We start from the raw sequence: 21,883 nt of genomic DNA, 5'->3' as shown, positions 1-21,883 counted from the left end.
CAGCGCCAATGTCCCAGGTCCGATTCTCGGCTTGGGTCACTGTCTCTATGGAATCTGCATGTTCTCCCTGTGTCTGCATGGGTTTCCTCTGGGTGTTCCGGTTTCCTCCCAGAACTCCTGAAAGATGTGCTGTTAGATAATTTGGACATTCTGAGTTCTTTCTCCATGTACCCGATCGGGCGCCGAATGTGGCGACTAGGGGCTTTTCACAGTAACTTCATTGCAGTGTTAATGTAAGCCTACCTGTGACAATAAAGATTATTATTATTATTAATAACGGGACCCCCACAGGGACCCCATTTCTGGACACCTGTGCTGAATGGCACTCGCCCGAGGTCTCGGAGGTGAAGGAGATAGATCCTACACGGGGCAGCACGGTAGCATGGTGGTTAGCATAAATGCTTCACAGCTCCAGGGTCCCAGGTTCGATTCCCGGCTGGGTCACTGTCTGTGCGGAGTCTGCACGTCCTCCCCGTGTGTGCGTGGGTTTCCTCCGGGTTCTCCGGTTTCCTCCCACAGTCCAAAGATGTGTGGGTTAGGTGGATTGGCCATGCTAAATTGGCCGTAGTGTACTAAAAAGTAAGGTTAAGCGGGGTGTTGTTGGGTTACGGGTATAGGGTGGATACGTGGGTTTGAGTAGGGTGATCATTGCTCGCCACAACATCGAGGGCCGAAGGGCCTGTTCTGTGCTGTACTGTTCTATGTTCTATGTTCTATGTTCTACTTTGGGTAACTCATTGCAGTGTTAATGTAAGCCTACTTATGACAATGAAGATTATTTATTATTCACTTATAAGTGGTTTGAAAATGGCATTCGTCTAAAACCATAGAAGATTCAATTTTGGCAGTAGCCTCAAACTGCTACTCAGCAGGCATCACACACACACACACACACACACACCCTGCAGCCACTTAACAACTGCCGTGTTTTTAATTGGTTTGAAGTGGGACTTGCATCCCTTTCCTGGTGAAAGTCCCACATCAGAGAGCTCTTAGACAATCTGTCTGTGCGGAATCTGTACATCCTCCCCGTGTGTGCGTGGGTTTCCTCCGGGTGCTCCGGTTTCCTCCCACAGTCCAAAGATGTGCAGGTTAGATGGATTGGCCATGATAAATTGCCCTTAGTGTCCAAAATTGCCCTTAGTGTTGGGTGGGGTTACTGGGTTATGGGATAGGGTGGAGATGTTGGCCTTGGGTAGGGTGCTCTTTCCAAGAGCCGGTGCAGACTCGATGGGCCGAATGGCCTCCTTGTGCACTGTAAATTCTTTAGGGGCAGCATGGTAGCATGGTGGTTAGCATAAATGCTTCACAGCTCCAGGGTCCCAGGCTCGGTTCCCGGCTGGGTCACTGTCTGTGCGGAGTCTGCACGTCCTCCCCGTGTGTGCGTGGGTTTCCTCCGGGTTCTCCGGTTTCCTCCCACAGTCCAAAGATGTGCGGGTTAGGTGGATTGGCCATGCTAAATTGCCCGTAGTGTCCTAAAAAGTAAGGTTAAGGGGGGGTTGTTGGGTTACGGGTATAGGGTGGATACGTGGGTTTGAGTAGGGTGATCATTGCTCGGCACAACATCGAGGGCCAAAGGACCTGTTCTGTGCTGTACTGTTCTATGTTCTAAATGGCCAGCAATGGAGCCTTCACTGTGGGTTGAGTCTGGGGTCCTACCAGGGCCAAATCGGCAGATACGGGCAAGGGGATTGGATGCAGAGTGACAGGTCAAGGGGTGAGGCGGCAATGCAGAAAAAGTTCACACCTTGCAGGAGGGGTCTCTGATGGGGACAGGGTGCCCAGCCAGGAGGCATCCCCTTCCCAGCCTGTCCACCAAGCTCACAGCTCTTACTGGGCACCAGGAGATCTGGCCCAGGCTCCCCCTGCTACAGGTAAAATTCCAGCAGTGGCAGGAGGCCCTTAAATGACCATTAATTTGCCATAAGAGCCTCAATTGGCACATGGACGACTGGGGAGCTTGATGTCCCCTGCCATGGGTAAAATATCCACAAGCGTGGAGTCAAGGAGAGGGGATAGGCAATGGGAATGATGCCCCTGGCACGGCGCCTAATATTACACACCATTCTCCCCGGCATACCATCCACGCTCTGTGTGGAATGTAAAATTTGGCGTTAATTTGATGATTATAGCCGTTCTTTGCTTTCGATGCTCCTATGCCTTTTGAACATTTATATTTTCATTGTAATTTATAATTACCAAGACAAATGAATATCAGTGTTGGAAAATAGAAACGTTTGTTGCTTTTGTCATTCATTATTGTTATTGAATGCTCTCAGGTCAAGTATAGCACAGATAAATACAGGACAGAGTTCCTCCTTCTTTGGCCAAGCTATGTGGCTTAATCCTAACCTCGAAGCCACATATTCTGACTTTAGGTTTCATAAACCAATCCTAATGAGCTCTCTGAGCGAGGCTGCTAATTTTAGTTGAACTATGAACAGCCCCGGCTGAATGATTAGAAATGTTGCTTGAATAGCGTTTTGGTTTCTAACAATATATTGGAAAATATGTTGAAACTCCCACGTCTGAATTGGATGAAGAATATCACTGATGTTATTTTTATTGCTGTGTGTGCAGAAACCATTGTTGAATGTTGCACTGCTAAAGAGAGAACCTGGTGCAGCGTTCTGGCTGGAAGGGAAAGACATACCAAAGAATTGCTCCAGCGCTGCAGGCATCAAATTCCGAGTAGCCGAAACTTCATATCACGTTGGCATCTCATTCGAAGCCAAGAGCTTAGGAATTTATGACCAGTGGGTTGTTTTTGATTTTGGAAGTCGACCTCTACTTGTCAGGAAGATTTATGTCAGTGACAAGACTGACCTCCAACCACTTGCAAACCCAAGCAGCGATTTCCAATTTGCCAACCTAGAGCGGTGGCACAGTGGCAATCGGAGGATGGTGCCTTCCACAGAGAAAACTGAACAGGAGCTTCTGCTCATGCAGAAATACAAGCCGCCTGCTTTATCATTTGAATATAAAGTCAAGGACATGGCGAAAACTCCTATAACACGTGTGAATTACAGAGAAAGAATGCACAATTTCCTCTACCAAGAGGAACAAGCTGAAGAAGATTTAGTTTCAAGGTACAGTATCTGACATGAAATCTGCCAAGACAGTACTTCTTCAAGAAGTAGAATCAGTAGAGTCAGCCTAAGATGATTTAGATCTAAATGGAAGACAAATGTTAGCATTTTACGGAAGAGGCCTCCTCTATGATGCTAAAGGTGTCCAAATTACCAACCCCCGAAACAACTGTCAGATCAAAGTTTTTCTCTGTTCGACCTTTGCAAGCACAGCTCTAATGATTTTTATCTTTCCCATTCACCTTATTGACAATTCTATTTAGTTCATCTCTCGCAATCGGAATTAGATTCATTAAGCCACGATTTATGTTTTGACAGGGACACATTAAGCTTTGCTCCAATTGGTATAGATGCACTTTTACCCACCCGCTACATCTTTAAGCACTCCCCCCCTCCATTCTATTTAGCCTGTCAGCAAACATCTTTACTTTATATTTGGTTAGATGGAGCCCATCTAATCAGCATAACCTGCCCACTGTTCCAAAAGCTGTTTCATTGTTTCAGGATCCAAAATCTTCATTCCCTAGATAATAGAAACATAGAAAATAGGTGCAGGAGTAGGCCATTCAACCCTTCGAGGCTGCACCACCATTCAATATGATCATGGCTGATCATGGAAATTCAGTATCCCACTCCATCTTTCTCTCCATAACTCTTCAACTGCAATGGGCCACGTCCAGCTCCCTGTTGAATATATCCAACAAACTGGCCCCAACAGCTTTCTGTGGTAGAGAGTTCCACAAGTTCACAACTCTCTGAGAGAAGAAGTTCTTCCTCATCTCAGTCCTGAATGGCTTACCCTGATTCTTAGATTGACCCCTAGTTCTGGACATCCCCAACATTGGGAACATTGTTCCCACATCTCACCTGTCCAGTCCCATCAGGGTTTTATATGTTTCTGTGATATCCCCTCTCATTCTTCTAAACTCCAGTGAGTACAAGCCCAGTCGATCCATTCTTTCTTCATATGTCAGTCCTGCCATCCCGGGAATTAATCTGGTGAACCTTCGCTGGACACCCCCAATAGCAAGAATGTCCTTCCTCAAACTAGGAGACCAAAACTGCGCACAATAGTCAAGGTGTGGCCTCACCAAGACCCTGTATAACTGCAGCAAGACTTCCCTCCTCCTATACTCAAATCCTTTCACTATGAAGGCCAGCAAGCCATTAGCTTTCCTCACTGCCTGCTGTACCTGCATGACAACCTTCAGCGACTGTTCCACATGACACCCAGGTCTCGTTGCACTCCCCCTTTTCCTAAACTGCCACCATTCAGATAATAATCTGCCTTCCTGCTTTTGCCACCAAAGTGGATAATCTCACATTTGCCCACATTATATTGCATTTTCAGGTATTTGCCCACTCAGCCAGCCTGACCAAGTCACCCTACAGTCTCTGCATCCTCCTCACAGCACACAATGCCACCCAGCTTAGTGTTGTCTGCAAATTGGGTGATATTGCACATAATTCCTTTGTCCAAACCATTAATGTATATTGTGAACAGCTGGGGTCCAAGAACTAATCCTGCAGTACCCCACTAGTCACTGCCTGCCACTCTGAAAAAGACCCGTTTATTCCCACTCTCAGTTTCCTGTCTGCCAACCAGTTCTTTATCCACATCAATACATTACCTCCTTTAATTTTAACTTTGCTCACTAATCTCTTATGTGGGATGTTGTCAAAAGCCTTTTGAAAGTCCAGATATACACAACATCCACTGGTTCACCCTTGTCCACTCTACTGGTCACATCCTCAAAAAATTCCAGAATATTTGTCAAGTATGATTTCCCTTTAGTGAATCCATGCTGACTTGGACCGATCCTGTTCCCACTTTCCAAATGCTCAGTTATTTCATCTTTAATAATTGACTGCAGCATTTTCCCCACAACGGATGTCAGGCTAACCGATCTATAATTACCCGTTTTCTCTCCCTCCTTTTTTAAAAAGTGGGGTTACATTAGCTACCCTCCAATCCTTTGGAACTCTTCCAGAGTCTATAGAATGCTGTTAAATGATCACCAATCCATCCACTGTTTCTAGGGCCACTTCCTTAAGTGCTCTGGGATGCAGAGCATCAGGCGCTGGGGACTTATCGGGTTTTAATCCCATCAATTTCCCCAATACAATTTCCTGATAATAAGGATTTTGTTCAGTTCTTCCTTCATGCTAGATCCTCTGTCCCCTAGTATTTCCGGAAGGTTATTTGTGGCCTCCTTAGTGAAGACAGATCCAAAGTAATTGTTCAACTGGTCTGCCATCTCTTTGTGGGCTGATGTGTCTATATTGCCCCATGTCTCTCTTCACTAGAACATAACACAGGCACTTATTGCAGAAAAAGTAGGTGGTTAGCTTGCCAGGCGCAGGAAACTGCAAGTTTCAAATTCCCTCAGGAGTTCAATGGACCTCCCTCTTTAACTGATGGGCTCAGTTTCTCTATTCTTTCCAGAATCTTCCGGCCTGGCATGTAAGGGGCAGAAATTTTACTTGCCCCTAACAAGATAACTCACCTCAGTGGGCCAGAATGTGGGATAGAGATTTTCTGAACCAGGAACTCATCCTTAACAGACTCATTTGACACCTGGTGTTGAATGGTCGGTCAGATAAGCTTTGATGGGATGTTACTGTATCCCATGGAGGGGTTCAGCTTAAATAAGCAGTCTGGACCCTTGATGAATTAACCAATTTGTTTACAAAGAAAGGTTGTGCATTGCTGAAAAAAAGAGACTAGTTGTCAAAGCTTTTCATCTTGCACCCACCAGGACTAATGCAAGAATACCAAATTTCAAAGGGAACAATTTATACTGCTTGAGAAACAGGGTGTTAATTGGTTGGCAGGTGAACTCTGGGTTGAGGTATTGCCATTGAGAATGCACCAAGAAACAATTACCCCAATGAATGGCTCGCCGCATCTGCCACGAGGGAACCCATCACCTGGCGGGGCTGGAAAATTCCAGCCTGTGTTCTGGAGGCATGACTGGAGGTGGGAGAAGTGAGGCCTAGATATCATTCCCACCCATACATCAAGTGTCAAAAATTCCAGTTGAGCCAGAATTGCAAGAATTATGCCTGGAGCAGTCACTGCCTCTCCTTCTCAATCAATCACTGCCCCCTCCATCTAACAATCGCTATCCTCTCCCTCCCAGTTCTTTCCTCCATTTCCTGTCACACCTGTCCCAACTGAATCGCTTCCCCTTGCCTCCCAGGATCTACCTGAAGCCATTGCTAATGGCCCAATGGTCCAAAGTTAATGTCCTCTTCTCTGGTGAGCTCCGTGAAAATTCCCAGCAGCTCGTGGGTTTAATTTAATTGAGGCCTGAGGCCCATCATCATTTCCTGCACCCATTTTGCACCAGCCTGTGGCATAAACCAATTTCTAGGGCATGTTTTTTTCCCCCAGTGCATATGTGTGTTAAATCTGTTTAAGTACACATAGTTCTAAGAAGATAATCAGAAAACAATTGAGTCTTGTGTGTTAACCGTCTTAAAACATAATTGTCAAATTTCTCCTTGATAGGCTCAGTCTACAGGGGACAATTTCCATCACGGACAAATGGGAACATATGCATGAAGGGTTGACCATTGCGCAGCATGGAGAGCTCTTTGCTGATTTCCAACCTCCTCTTGCTTTGACGAATACAAATGAAAGCTTCCTGTTCAAGAGAGCAGTTAATACTGTGCTGTTAGCACCAAATCCTTCCTCAAACAATGTGGTTTATGAGGCTGCCATGATCCGTGAGGCGACTACCGAAAATCACATTGTCTTGAAGCTGTCACCACGTTGCCACACTGACCTTGCTTTCCACAAAGGAAGCTGTCACAGTGTCGAAATTCAATTCCAGTTAGACCGACTTCCCTTTTGCTTCAAGCACCAAGCTGTAGATCTGCTTCCAAACGAGGAAATTATTTTCCCAGACATCACCACGTGTTCCATTCCTCGGCTTACCTATCCTATTCTGACTGGAAATCAAAAGCAACGTGCTGCCGTTTCCTTCATTGCTGGACAAACGCCTGGGGAGAAACCAGCCCTCCCTCTTCTAATTTACGGCCCATTTGGAACTGGAAAAACCTTTACCTTGGCAACAGCTGCAATGGAAATAGTGAAGAAACCAAACTCTAGGTTGCTACTATGCACTGACACTAACAGGTAAGTACTATGTTGTTCTCTGTTTGCAACAGGACAATTTAGGAATGTGTCCTTTAATTAAACATTTAACAACAGCACATAACACTTCTGAATCAACACAAAGTTTGTGGTAATTGGTATTTTCAAAGTCTCAGCTGGTGATATTTCACACTGTGAAAGTCAGAATAAGCACATGAATCATCATCAAATACCTTTAGTCATTACTATTGTTAAAAACACAGTCAAAAGTCCATACAGTCTCTCATTTCACATTGTCCTTATTTTGGTATTCTGGATAAACAGCAAAGAAAATACGAATACCTCTCCAATTCTTCGAATCCCAATGTGAGAGAATCTACACCAACTATTTTCTTCCAAGTCTCCATATATGTGTCATAATATCCACTCATGTATATCATGAGATGCAGACAGGCAGTGATTGACACACAGGATAACCAATGAACACACACGGCACAGAACAACCAATCACCAGACAGGACACCACCACTATAAAGCCCACAGGGCATTAAGGCGCTCTCTCTCTCACAGGACACGGCTAGGAAGATAGTTGCAGGGCACAGGCCAATGAACATCATCACCATGTGATGGAGAGCTAGTCTGGTCAAGCCAGTAGGAGGTTATCAGTCAGGTTAATAGAGTGTCAATCCACAGCAATTATGTACAGCAATCAACAGACTCAATAAAACAGTGTTGGACCATCTCCTGTGTTAGACCAACACAGATAACACATCAATATGTTCAATGGATGATTAGTGTTTGCTATAGGAATTATTTAAACTGACCAAGCGATATTTTAAGAAGAGACTGACAGTGTTCTATGATTAAGACAACTCTGGTATGACCACCAAGGAGTAGATTTCCTTGTTACTGCACTTGGCATCAAACATCACCAGACATGAGGCAAGGAGGATCATATAATGAGAATGGAGTCAACCCAATTTTCCATCCATTCATTTAGCTAAAATAATGAATGCAAAAAGTAGCACATTAAGGTAACAGCTGAGAGACAGAAGTAGTACACTTTGTAACATTTAGGGTTACAGAATAGTTCTGTAAATAGGGCTCAATTTTAAATGCTTCTGAATCCAGCATAAATAATGAGTGATTTCTGAATGATCTCTGGTTTTGCACTGTAGGATGGTGAAATGTAGAGGCTCTAATTTATTAGGGCATTTCTCATGAGCAGTAGGTATACAAAATAGTTTTGAAAATGTGTTGTAAATATGAAAATAAACTCACTACCAATTTTCAAAAATACTTTGTATACTTACTGTGAACGAGCAATGTCTCTCAGCCTTGATGTGCTATCTTTGTTTCATAACACTAAGGTGATGCTGATACATGCATTTTTCTAGTTAAATTAGTGGACGGAAAAGTGGGTTGACTCCATTATGACTGTGGCATCTCAGACCTTGCTTGAATCTGTTGATGTTACCATAAGTCTTTGGGTGATGGTCGTATCTTCTCCCTGGATGTTGGACCGTCTTTTAGTGCCGGAGCGACAGGAGTTCAGATGCTGGAGATTTAAACTGCAGAGCTTTCTTAGAAGGTCTGCAAGACTGTTTCCAACTCTGACACAGGGTTGACTACCCATTAAATATGGCGCCATTTCCTGCACAGCATGTAAGTGATGCAGGCTTCCCGGCGTCAGAGCCGCCACTGCCACGTGACCCAGTGGCAAACACCCCCGTCACCTGCCGTAATTTGCCAGCCTTACATGCTCAGCTGTCCACCACAGATCCGGGCCAGATTCCCGATGTCTTCCGGAGCCACCAGCGGGCACCATTACTGCAGGATTAAATCCAGCGGGAAGCCTGTATAACCTTAGTGCTGTGCTGCCTGCTGTTGCTAATGATGGGCGGCCTGCATAGGTTTGTGTGCAGCATGGCGCTATAGTATCGTGCATCCCCTCCAGCACATAAGAGTGAAGGACAGGATGGATAATTCTCCCATGCTGCCACTATCTCGTCCTTTCTTTTCAGGCAACCTTCAAAATACCCTCCCATTCAGGATTCAGATCAGTGATGCCACGTTAAGGTATGGGCCCTCTGCACCTCAGTTGTGGCCAGCTCCCTGGGTTCTGAATTTGTAGCCTGAGGCTCCGCTTCTCACAGTGTCAGGTCAGCATGTTTTTTCACAGAAAACAAACATCTCCCAAGTTCAATGGAGGACCCTGTGACTCAGTCTCCTTGACTTCTAAAGGACTCTCGCAGTGACTCGAATAAGTCGCTAACTTTCATTGGATGGGTAATTGAAACACAAGAGGCATGTGTGAGTTCTCCTTAATTGGAGGAGGCAGGATTAAATTGTGTCAAATTGCATTTAAATTATTTGCAAGTGGGCAATTAAGCTTATCAGTGAGCTTCCCACTGGCTGTCACCTTCCTGCCTCTGACTTAATTGCTCACAGTTTTCCTGCCACTTGGAGTCTGACGTGCAATTCTCCATGCCTGTCCGCTCCACCGGGCTCCATAGAGTCTGGCCCAATGTTACAATTTCACACGATTGCCAGCTGATATATTTTCAGCCTCTGCGTTCCCATTGGGTAATATAACAGGAATTCAAGAGCAGCAAAAACATTTATTTGCAGAACGGTCAGAGAATGGCCACTCAACATCAGAAACAGTCGACCACTGGTTGCGATGACAAACTTAAATAAAAGCAAAATACCGCAGATGCTGGAAACCTGAAATAAAAACAGAAAATGCTGGATAAACTCAGCCGGTGTGGCAGCATCTGTGGAGAGAAACAGCGTAATGCTTTGTGTCCAAATGGCCCCTCTACAGCTCTAGAGATGTGTCATTTGGACCTAAAATGTGTTAACTCTGTGTTGCAAACTTATAGAATCATAGAATTTACAGTGCAAGAGGAGACCATTAGGCCCATCGAGTCTGCACCGGCCCTTGGAAAGAGCACTCTACTTAAACCCACGTCTCCACCCTATCCCCATAACCCAGTAACCCCACCTAACCTTTTTTGGACACTAAGGGGCAATTTGGTATGGCCAATCCACCTAACATGCACATCGTTGGACTGTGGGAGGAAATAGGAGCACCCAGAGGATACCCACGCAGACACGGAGAGAACGTGCAAACTCCACACAGGCAGTTACCTGAGGCTGGAATTGAACCCATGTCCCTGGAGCTGTGAGACAGCAGTGCTAACCACTGTGCCACCGTGCTGCCCACTGAACATTGAGATTTTACAGGAAATTGATCATCTGTTTAATAAAATGTTAGCAATTTTGAACTTGTCCACAGCTAATAATTAAATAGAATGATTAGTTTTATTCTGGAGTACAAAACCATATGCTTCAATTGCCTTTCGGAGAGGGCTGGTTTAGCTCAGTGGGCTAGACAGCTGGTTTGTGATGCAGAACAAGGCCAGCAGCGTGGGTTATCAGCTGAGAATTCTCTAAATTCTCCCTCTGTGTACCCGAATAGGCGCTGGAATGTGGCGACTAGGAGCTTTTTGCAGTAACTTCATTGCAGTGTTAATGTAAGTCTACTTGTGACAATAAAGATTATTTTATTTTATCATAAAAGATCATCTATTGCCACTGCATTTACATCAGTACATCCCATTATGAAGTGGACATAAACATTTTAAAAGAATTTGAATATCCTAAATATGTTGTTTATATCTAATTATTGTTGTTTGCCTTCTCATTTCAGTGCTGCAGATTTGTATGTCAAAGACTATTTTCATGGCTATGTCTGTTCTGGGCATCTAGAAGCAAGACCCCTGCGAATTAAATACGTGAAGCAAAACCCCATTCATACCGATGCTATCACAAGACAATACTGTTTAATTTCCAACAATTCATTTATTGCACCCGATAAAAGTACCTTGGAATCATACCGTATAGTGATCACCACTTGCATGGAGGCAAAATTGTTTTCTGAACTCAAGTTGCCCATTGGCTTTTTCACGCACATCCTGATTGATGAAGCAGCTCAGATGCTGGAGTGTGATGCACTGATCCCATTGACCCTCGCCAGCAGTACAACACGAATTGCCCTTGCAGGAGATCACATGCAAGTGACACCAAAACTTTTCTCCATCGATAGCAGTGAGATGGCAGACGCAACCTTGCTTTATCGCCTGTTCCAGTATTATCAGAAGATAAAACATGACAAGGCAACCAAAAGCCGCCTAATCTTCACGGAAAACTACAGATCAGTGGAAGAGATCATTCGTTTTGTGTCAAAGCATTTTTACGTGGAAAAGGCCGATGCCTTTCAAGCAAGTGGAAACATTCCACCCCACCCTCGCTTCTACCCTCTAATGTTTTGCCACGTTCGTGGGAGCAGCTGTTTCAACTCATCAAAGTTATCCTGGTACAATGAGACTGAAATTATCCAAGTGGTCGAAAGGGTAGAATCTGTCCTGAATAACTGGCCCGAGGAGTGGGGAAAACTGGATCCGAGCTCAGTGTGTGTTGTATCTTCTGAAGGGTTTCAGGTAACACAGCATGAAATATATAAGGAAGCCGCTTAACGACTTGAAAATGAATAGGGTTGCCTTGCCTTTACGAATAGAATGAAGTTCCAGGAAGAGTTAGGAATAACCTATGGCAATAATTATGCCTTTGCAGGGCCAAGAATTTTGAATAGGACCAACTTATTAGTGGAAAGTTGTCCGAGAGAGCAAATGCTGTTCATTCTTCACTGAGCACAAAACCTGGACCAATGTTTTTGGCAAGGGAAGTGTTGCACAACATTATACAGAATGGCTCTGAGAAATAAAAGTGAAAATGTTTCTCCAGCATAAATGCTTTCAGCGATATTTTGCAAACATCATGGGAGGAGAGTCAATGCTAGAATTTAACTCTTTACTTTTACTGCAGTGATATTGGATATTCTTGGACCGGGTGTAGCATCAATTGGAGATAGATTGAAGCAATGACTCATTCACCCCAAAACATTTCCCAGCCCTACGTTGAGAAGGGGGCACCTTCTGTTTTTGCTGTGCCACGGCCGCTGAGGTGCCTGTGGCCTGATTCTCAACTCTGAGAAAATTACTGCCGGCAGGCCGCTGGTTCTACCCCTACTAATGTAGGATGGTTCACGCTGAATCAGCAGAGGAGAGGTTTCCAGCCAATCTGAGCTGGATCCAGACCAGAGAGTCAGAACCGTAAAGCCAATGTGAATTCAAAGTGACATTTGGTCACAACTGCGATCCTCTCTTTAGAATTTCAACAGCCAACTTAATACGCGCTTAAGCTGAATTCCCTCTGGGTTAGACCATCACACAATTATGGCTATTTCCCAAGACCACGTGGCCCCTTTGAAAGCTGGAGGTAAAGATGCTGGTCTTAAACTGTCACAGATCCGAGAATCTCAAGGATCCAGAAATCTGACGTTAATGCAAATTTTCTGTCTGTCATGTTAAGGGAAATCATCACAGGGAGAGTCTACTACACAAGATAGAAATAAAGGCCACAGCAGGATTTAAAAAAAAATCAGTTTTCATGTGTTCATGTTGTGTAAACAATTCCTTTGTGCTGTCTGCAGCAACAATTTCAGGCTCCAAGTCTAACCATGTCAAGGGCAGTTAAACTGGTCCACGCTTGCCGGTATTGTTTCCTTTGGGTCACAGTATCAACTTGTACAGCTTTTCGTTTCCTGAAAGCATGAGTTTCACTTTTCCCTTAAGTTTCATTTTACAATTGTGAACCAGTTCTCTCACTGTAACACCCTGTGCGTCACAGGATAAGATTATCCAGCAACTGGGAAATGTGTACAATTCACTTTTTGTGCTATTGTTGAATGTTACTAGGAATGATTTCATTTTATTTTCTACACAGAATATATATTTTCCTGCTCAGTAAAGTGATGTATACATTTGAGGCAGGCTCCCTCTTGTCTTTTGGTGCCCAAGCCTGCATCTTCCTATTGGCTGATCTGGCATGAGCACCCACCTGACCATTAGTTTGCAGTTTCATTGTGGTTTGAGCTCCTGATCTAAATTGGAGTTGGAATGGAAAACACACCAAAAGAAATTTGCATATGGGGGACAGAATTCACACGTTTGGAAAAGATCCAGAGACCTTTAAAAATGGTGGGTGGGACCAGGCTGTGGAAGCTCTGCCTCCTTTCCAGCTGGGATCAGTTTTGCCAGCAAGGAAAAGTGTGTGGGGCATGCACGGGAATCTGCTGGGCCATTTGCAAATAGATCGAGAAGATGCAATTTTCCATGCTCCCAAATGTTATGGCCTGCAGTGTAGGAGTCACAAGTTTAGGGAAGAGGCCTAAATAAAGGTGTGTGCCCCTTCTGCAGAGCTCTATAAAGTAATAGTTTAAACACTGAAACCGTTTTTCAGAGATAGAGGTTGGTGGAAAATCACACGGGAGGGAACGGGAGATTGTTGTAGAATCCAACAAAGTGGAACACGGTAAGATAAAATGAACACAGGTTTATTTAGGTACACACAATTAACACAACTAACTCTCTTCACCCTGAAGGGTCACCCTTTCAAACCTGCACCCAGGTCAGGGTATACAGTGAGGTTCCGTCTTGTTCAGGGGAAACCCCACCCCATTTTACTGGGGGAATTTCGTACTCAATGGTTGTCTTGGGGAAACGGGTGGTGCATAGTCCGTGACCTCCAGAGGGGTCGTAACAGTTGTGAAAGAGGAAGGCCAGATCTGTGTGGCCTATCAGGCTTATTGCTTGCTTTGAAAAGCAAGGTGGGAGACAGGCCAGACGGTCAGGCTCACTGGGTGAGGACTGAGTGAAGGGTATACTGTCACCACTGAATTGACATGACTGATATCCAGTGCTGCGAAGGCTCTGGATTTAAAAATAAATAGAAGAACCATAGAATGGAACCACAGAATCCCGACAGTGCAGAAGAGGGCCATTCGTCCCATCGAGTCTCACTGACTCTCTGAAAGAACACCCTACCTAGGCCCACAACCCCGATCACCCCACAACCAGCCCTAACTTGCACATCCCTAGACACTATGAGGCATGGCTAAGCCACATAACCTGTACATCTTTGGACTGTGGGAGGAAACCGAAGCACCCGGAGGAAGCCCTTGCAGACAGGGGGAGAACGCCCAAAACTCCGCACAGTCACACAAGGCTGGAAATGAACCCAGGTCCCTATTGCTGTGAGGCAGCAGTGCCAACAACTGTGCCACCGTTGCGCTGTGGTCAGAGACATCTGTGCCATGGTGCAGGGAGACCTTATGCCATTAATTCCCATGCCCTGCCTGTTGCACTTTTCCTTTTACTGTGGCCCTCAATTTCTACGCAGTCATCTTTCAGGAGTCTGCCGCCACCTACTGGTGCATCACCACCAATACATCCATTGCTGTGGTGGGGAACAATTTAACTTCCCCAGAGATGTTGCACCAGGCGCACAGAGGGCAGTGGGTTTTACCTCCATTGCCAGCTTCCCATAAATTCAAGGCATGATAGACTGTACCCATGTCACTATTAGGAAATCAAGGCAGCAGCCAATGACAATCGTGATTAGAAATTCAGTCCATTTCATCAACACACACATTGTGTGCAACCACAGTGAGGCCTTGCTGTATGTGCACGTTTCCCTGGCAGCTGCCATGACTCATTTATCCTGAGGAATTCATACCTGCTGTAACTTTTCCAGACCTGGCCCCAGGTACGTGTTTGGCTTCTGGGCGACTGAGTGTACCCATTTATCAGAGACCTGCTGATGCCCCTGAAGTCCCTGGGATGAGGCCCTAATATCGCCACAACAGCCACTTTCAGATGCGGACCATCAGCGAGCAGGCTATTGGCCGATGAAAGATGCAGTTCAGATGTTTTGACCGCTTGTGGAGAGCACTCTGGTGCTTGCCTGCAAAAGTGTCGAGGATAGTGGCTGTTTGCTGCATGCTCCATAGTATGGCACGGTGGAGGGGCCAGAGGCCAGTGCCAGAGCTACATCATCGGAGGAGGAGAGCCAGGGAGAGGATAAGGAGGGCAAGGAAGACCTCATTGCCTATGTCCTCTGCTCTCATTGGTGCTCAGACGTTCACACATATTGAAGACATACCGAAAGGCATCCATACAGCAGCGGCATAGTTGAAGCCAGCATGGATGAGGCTGCAGTATTCCGAGCAGCACACATGTAGGCTGCCCAGCTCCCTGCTGCTCAGATGATTGTACATGCGTGAGGAGGAGCTGGAAACCACAGAGCGGTAGATGTGGTCGAAGCTGCTGAAGGAACACTTGATGACATAATACAAAGAGGGAGTGGGCTAATCCAATTTCAAGAGGCTCCCAACGTTCTCACTTTTCCTCTGCTACTGGGAGAGCCACTAGGAGGGACTTAAAGGTTCGAAGAGGCTGAAGCTGCAAGGACTACTCGGCAGTCAAGGGACGTTATGCTCAGACAGAATTGCTGATGAACTACAAAGGTATTTCAGCAAGAATTTTATCCAATTGATGGACTGCTCGTAGGAACAGAGGAGCAGCCGTTGGCCATTCAGCCCATCAATATTATCATGGTTGATCATCCACTTCAATGCCTTATTCCCACACTATTCTCATATCCCTATGTCATTGATATTTAGAAATCTGTCACTCTCTACTTTAAACATACGCTTTAAAAAAATTATATTTTATTGGACATATTTTCAAATAGATACAGAACAGAGACGAAGGAATAACAACAGCACAGTTAACCATGCACAATAGCCACTCTTTTCTCGTACCACCCCCTGCACCCCTCATTTTAACTCAACCCCCCAAAAACCCAAGCAAAACAGAAAGAAGCCTCTTTTCCTCCCCACACCCCCACTGATGTGTTACTTTCCCGTAAAGAAGTCAATGAACAGCCCCCACCTTGTGGAGAACCCCTCCGCTGTCATTCTGATGGCAAACTTGACCCTTTTCTAGGTGGAGGAACTCTGCCAAGTTGCTCACTCTTGCCTCCGCTTTCGGTGGCACCGAGTCCCACCAGCACAACCAGATCAACCGCCAAAAGCTTCAACATAACGCTTGCAAACTCTTTCCAGAACCCCTCCAACTTCGAATATGCCCAAAACATATGGACATAGTTCGCTGGACTCCACCCACACCGCCTACACCTATCTTCCACCCCTGTAAAAAGCCGACCCACCCTAGACCCCGTCATATGAGCGCTATACACCATCTTAAACTGTATGAGACTCAGTCTTGCACATGACGAAGGTGGGTTTATTCTCTGCAGAGTCTCACTCCACACCCCGGCTTGCATCGCTCACTCCCAACAGCTCCTCCTACTTGTGCCGGACCTACTCCACCAGAGCGCCCTCCCTCTCCATCAGCTCCCCATATATATCTGACACCTTGCCCTCCCCTATCTTATCCTTGGACAGAAGCTTGTCCTGTGGCACAAGTGGCAGCAACAGCGGAAACGAACCCAACTCCATCCTCAAGAAGGCCCTAACCTGAACCCATTCCCCTTCGGCAGCAGGTACACTTCCTCAAGCACCTCCAATTCCGCAGTCTTACCCTCCCACAAACAGGTCCTGAAAATACTCTATCCCCAACAGATCCTCATTGATCTGAATCACATTCCCTTCCCAGGTGCACATCTTCGTCTCCTTCGCCCAGTGCAGAACTCACATTAAAGAGATGAAAGTCCACTAAGTGCATTCCAATCACTCAAGTGAGTGATTTCACTGCACTTACCTCTCTTTGATGTGGTCAATGTTTAAAAACATTGGAAATCCAGCACTTAGCTCACTGAAGCTTGAAAGGATATGAATGGATCAAAGTTACAGATGTTTATTACGAGCTGTCAATCATAAACCACTATTCCAAAGCCATGAATGGATTATAGATAGTGGATCTGTGGGAACCAGATGCAGGCACAGCTGTTCTCCTTTAAGGAATGAACACATGGAGCTGTAAGGTAAGTATTACAGTTATAATGTTTCCCACAGCCCCTGTCTGGACTGCTGTCTAGCTTTCAGACAGGGGTCCCTTTTCTGGGAGGGGGTTATGTGTGGTAGAGGGTGTCTGAGTGTGTGAGGGGGTCTGTGGTGGGGTTCCTTTAGGTAGGGGCCCCTTATTACAGGGGTCCAGTCCCGGTCACCCCCAGAAATGGGGATGAGGCACCCAGGCAATCCGGGGGTTGGGGGCTGCTGTGTGGTGCAGGTGGGAAGGTTGGGGGCTCATTTGTGGTGCAGGGAGGATTGCCTGGGATGGTCTCTGCCATTGTGGCTCTGGTATGGTGGACCTTGCGACCCACTGCCAGGTCCACCACCCATTTGCATTTATTTCAATGCTCCCACTGGTGTGCGGTGTAGAACTTGTTCATGCCTCCAGCAAAGCATGTCAATCTCAAATTTGCCCCGACGTCTGATTCTTCATCCCATTGCGGAATGCATTCTGGGCGTCGCGGGGACGGGAAATCCCGCCCATGGTGTTTATGGTGAGTTCCAGAATCCAGAAGAAAAGTTCTATGAGGTATTCCTTCACAGAGGTCTGTGGGATGAAAACTGGTGCTGGTTAATTCACTTTCCTGGTGGTGAAAACTTTACACGATGAGGTAAGCATGCAGAGGTAAATCAGTCTTGGAAGCAATGATACAGAATTTCCACTGGAAGCAGTGTAGATGGGGCCAGGTGTTCAAACCTGGGTAGAGATGTCCTTTTCTGTGAGGCTGCTTATAGGATAGTAAACAGCAGACTGAGCTTACAGTTCTACAAGGCAATATTACTGGTTACACAAATGAGAGGTCCAGCTCACATGACTCCCACTTCTTCACAGAATCTTTGACAAAGGGTATATTCCTTCATGTTGATGGCTGGTATGTTTAAATGTTACAGTAAAAATTGAAAGGAAGGTTGCGGAAGACTTTCTCCAACAGACGAGTGTACTCCGGATAACCAAATTGGGGTATAAATTGCAGATGGCCTTTGTATAGTCCTTTTTAATTTGACCTTTGCAGCCCACAGGCGGTTGTTAGTGTCTCTTTGGGGATAACAAGGTGCAAATTTCTTTGAAACTGCGAAGTAGCTCCTTTTGATCGAGGGTCACAGACAGATATGGACTCAACCATTTTAAAAAGGTCTTTGTTCAGTTTTTAGCATTTTAGAAATAGCCATAAGGACATTTCTATATTTTATATAATTATACTGCATGAGGTCCTCATCCCATTCAATGTGTCGTCAGTCTTTAAAATAATGTTGATGTGGAGATGCCAGCGTTGGACTGGGGTGAGCAGAGTAAGAAGTCTTACAACACCAGGTTAAAGTCCAACAGGTTTGTTTCGAATCACTAGCTTTCGGAGCACTGCTCCTTCCTCAGGTGAAATCCCCCCTCTTCAGGCCCCACCATTTTCACCTGAGGAAGGGGCAGTGCTCCGAAAGCTAGTGATTCGAAACAAACCTGTTGGACTTTAACCTGGTGTTGTAAGACTTCTTACTTAAAATAGTGTAGCAAGGGATGTTGTCAAGGATGTTGTCAAGGAGTAAAGGTCAGGAAGAAATCACAAAAAACAATTTTACTAGACACTGGCTCTTCTGCATCATTCCAATATCTCTGGAGTGCGAGTGGGGGATAATTTGCCTTTTCAGTGTTCAGATGTTCTGTGTTTCTGAATACTTACACACTGTGGAAATCAATCTGTTTTATTAAGAAAATGATAGTGACTGCATTCAGATTGTTACCGTTGGAGTTTTCCATTGTCACCGTCTCGTCCATGGCGTTCTTGCAGGTGGGCAGGGCAGAAGAATCCAGTCCAAAGTTAATTTGTGGCCTGGTTTACCGGGGAGTTTCCAGCCGGCTCTGCCGTTGAGTTCCCCACCGCTATCAAAGAACACTTAGTCATTTTTTTGGGCTCTGGGGAGTTCCTCACTGGTTTAGCCCACTCTCAGAATGTTTTTAGCACTGGGAAGCTGAACTCAGAGATCGGGCCACTATTTTGAAAGGGTGTCCCAATCTCTAAGTGAGCATGTGGGTCCCCCCCACATCCGCTCTTCCATGGGCAATGTCACCCCCCCCCCCCACACAAATAGACATGACCCCATGCCCCCCGAGTGAGGACACCCCGCTATGGGGTCTCTAGAGTTCCCCCCTCTTCAGGCCCCCAAGTCCCCTTACAGCAAGCACCCTGTCCCTTCTTGGACCCCTACCCATCACCCCCCCACCCCCCCCAATCTCCCAGAGGCCCCTACTTATCTACCCTGCACTCTCCCACCCTTCAAACAATCCCCCTCCACCCTCATTTCATGGACATGGCCCCTCTCACCCCCCGAATCTTGGCAGTGCCACCTTGGTACTCGGTTCCCTTGCACTGCCACCCTGGAAGTGCTCCTGCTGGCTTGGCAGTGCTATCCGGGCACTTTGGCAATGCCAGAGTGGCAGTGCCAAGGTTCCTGCATTACAGGGGGTGGGACAGGGAGCCACCCGACACTTATTCTGATCACCCAGGGGTCTCCGTTGGCCTGAGAGACCCCATGGGTGCAGTTCTATCTGGCCCACGTTTGTGTGGACCAACACTTATTGGCGCCCAGTTGTAGCCTCCCTGGGGAGGCCGATGAATCGGTGGAGGCTGGTGGATCCCGGGCAGGTAGGTTGTAAGTAGATTTATGACCTACATCCGTGAGCATCATTTGGTCCAGCCAATTTGGGGCGGGGTTCTGACTCTGACATCTCATGGGACTCTGGTGAATCTCGCGAGGTGGGAGGCTGTCAGGAGGCTCGCTGCAGGCTTCTCCTGGTATTCTCCGGCTGCGTAGTGTTCTTGATTGAGCACCACGCAGCCGAGAGTCGCAGCCGATGTCAGGATATTTGTTGTACACGGTGACCAAAATGTTGCTTTTAGTAGGGGAGGGCACGTGATGTCATTTGAGAAATTGTTGGGTTATAATAATCTTTATTATTGTCATAAGTAGGCTTACATTAACACTGTAGTGAAGTAACTGTGAAAGTCCCTAATCACCACATTCTGGCGCCTGTTCGGGTACACAGAGGGAGAATTCAGAATGTCCAATTCACCTAACAGCACGTCTTTCGGGACTTGTGGGAGGAAACCAGAGCACTGGAGGAAATCGAACCTGGGACCCTGGTATTATGAAGCAACAGAGCTAACCACTGTGCTACCATGCCATCAATATCTGATGTAAACCAGGGGCTGCACGATAGCATCGTGGTTAGCACAGTTGCTTACAGCTCCAGGGTCCCAGGTTCGCTTCCCGGCTTGGGTCACTGTCTGTGTGGAGTCTGCACATTCTCCCCGTGTCTGCGTGGGTTTCCTCCGGGTGCTCCGGTTTCCTCCCACAGTCAAAAGATGTGCAGGTTAGGTGGATTGGCCATGATAAATTGCCCTTAACTAAAGTGAGGTTGCTGGTTTACGGGGATAGGGAGGTGTGGCTTAAGTGGGGTGCTCTTTCCAAGAGGCGGTGCAGACTCGATGGACTGAATGGCCTCCTTCTGCACTGTGAATTCTATTATGCTATATTAAGCTTAGTTTCAACAGAGGTAGATTGGGACAGATGTCCCTTCTAACTTACTTGTCACTACCATGAGATGTTGGTTGTTGGGGTTGGGAAACTCTGTAAACTTGCCCCTAACTGTTTCTCAAAGCTGAATAAGAGTGTTGTTCTGTGAGTTGCTGCTCATTTTTCCTTCCTCCTTGTGGACATGCACTCAGTTGGACATGCACTCAGTAGGACATGGACTCAGTTGGACATGGACTCAGTTGGACATGGACTCAGTTGGACATGGACTCAGTTGGACATGGACTCAGTTGGACATGGACTCAGTAGGACACAAACTTAGTTGGACAGCCATATCTTTTTTTTATAAATGTTTTTTTATTGAGTTTTCATATTTTATATATGACAAATTACAAGTTATTAGAGAGAGAGAAAAAAAAAAAGGAAAAAAAGGAAAACACAAAAATTTAACATGAATATTTACAGGTAAGCATCTTCATAACAATAATTGTGGCCGCCCCCTTTAGCCAGCATACATATTTTACATTCCCCAATATGGCCGAGGCACATGTTTATAGGCATTTATTTATAGTTTGGTTTTGGGCCTTGGCTTGCCATCAAACCCCCATACCGAGCCCGTATCCCCCCCCCCCCCCCCCCCCCCCCCTCCCCCCGGCTACCTTCCCCCGATTCCCGTCCATTTTCCCCTGGTTCTTGGCCACCCGACTATTCTTCCTCATGTACGTTGGCCACAAACAGGTCCCGGAACAGTTGCATGAATGGCTCCCACGTTCTGTGGAAGCCGTCGTCCGACCCTCGGATGGCGAATTTGATTTTCTCCATATCTGTAGAATATCTGCAATTGGGAACTCACCGTTAAGCATTGGAAAGGTGAAGGTGTGCTCTTTGTTTTGTGAATTCAAATTTCCATTCAATTCAGGAGGGCTTTATAGTTATTTCAGCTGTAAGAATGAAATGACACAAATTTGTGAATTTAATTTAATAATCACTTATTTCATCCAGATTCAATGCTTGAGGCAACATCTCAGGAGATGTGGACGCTCATCAGTAACTGTAGAGAATGTTTTCAATATACAAGGTAGGTGTGTTTACAGCTTGTTGAACGAGGACAGTGCTGAAAATATAATTTAAAAAAATAAATTTAGAGTGCCCAATTCATTTTTTCCAATTAAGGGGCAATTTAGCATGGCCAATCTACCTACCCTGCACATCTTTTAGGTTGTGGGG

General features: G+C 45.9%; 1 protein-coding gene across 3 annotated transcripts in view; it reads left to right on the top strand.

Annotated features, from left to right (window-relative positions):
• Positions 1–21,883, top strand: part of helz2a (helicase with zinc finger 2a) — a 138,099-nt gene that overhangs the window by 40,354 nt on the left and 75,862 nt on the right. For all 3 annotated transcript variants that reach the window (XM_038803190.1, XM_038803191.1, XM_038803192.1), the window contains 4 exons: positions 2,581–3,089; positions 6,604–7,233; positions 10,907–11,696; positions 21,659–21,734. In XM_038803190.1, coding sequence (XP_038659118.1) covers positions 2,581–3,089; positions 6,604–7,233; positions 10,907–11,696; positions 21,659–21,734 — 2,005 coding nt within the window. The remainder of the gene's footprint in view (positions 1–2,580; positions 3,090–6,603; positions 7,234–10,906; positions 11,697–21,658; positions 21,735–21,883) is intronic.

This window comes from Scyliorhinus canicula, chromosome 7 (genome assembly GCF_902713615.1).
Source record: "Scyliorhinus canicula chromosome 7, sScyCan1.1, whole genome shotgun sequence".
Taxonomy (NCBI): domain Eukaryota; kingdom Metazoa; phylum Chordata; class Chondrichthyes; order Carcharhiniformes; family Scyliorhinidae; genus Scyliorhinus; species Scyliorhinus canicula.
The sequence above is the reverse complement of the archived record's forward strand: the minus strand, read 5'-3'. Positions and strand labels throughout refer to the sequence as shown.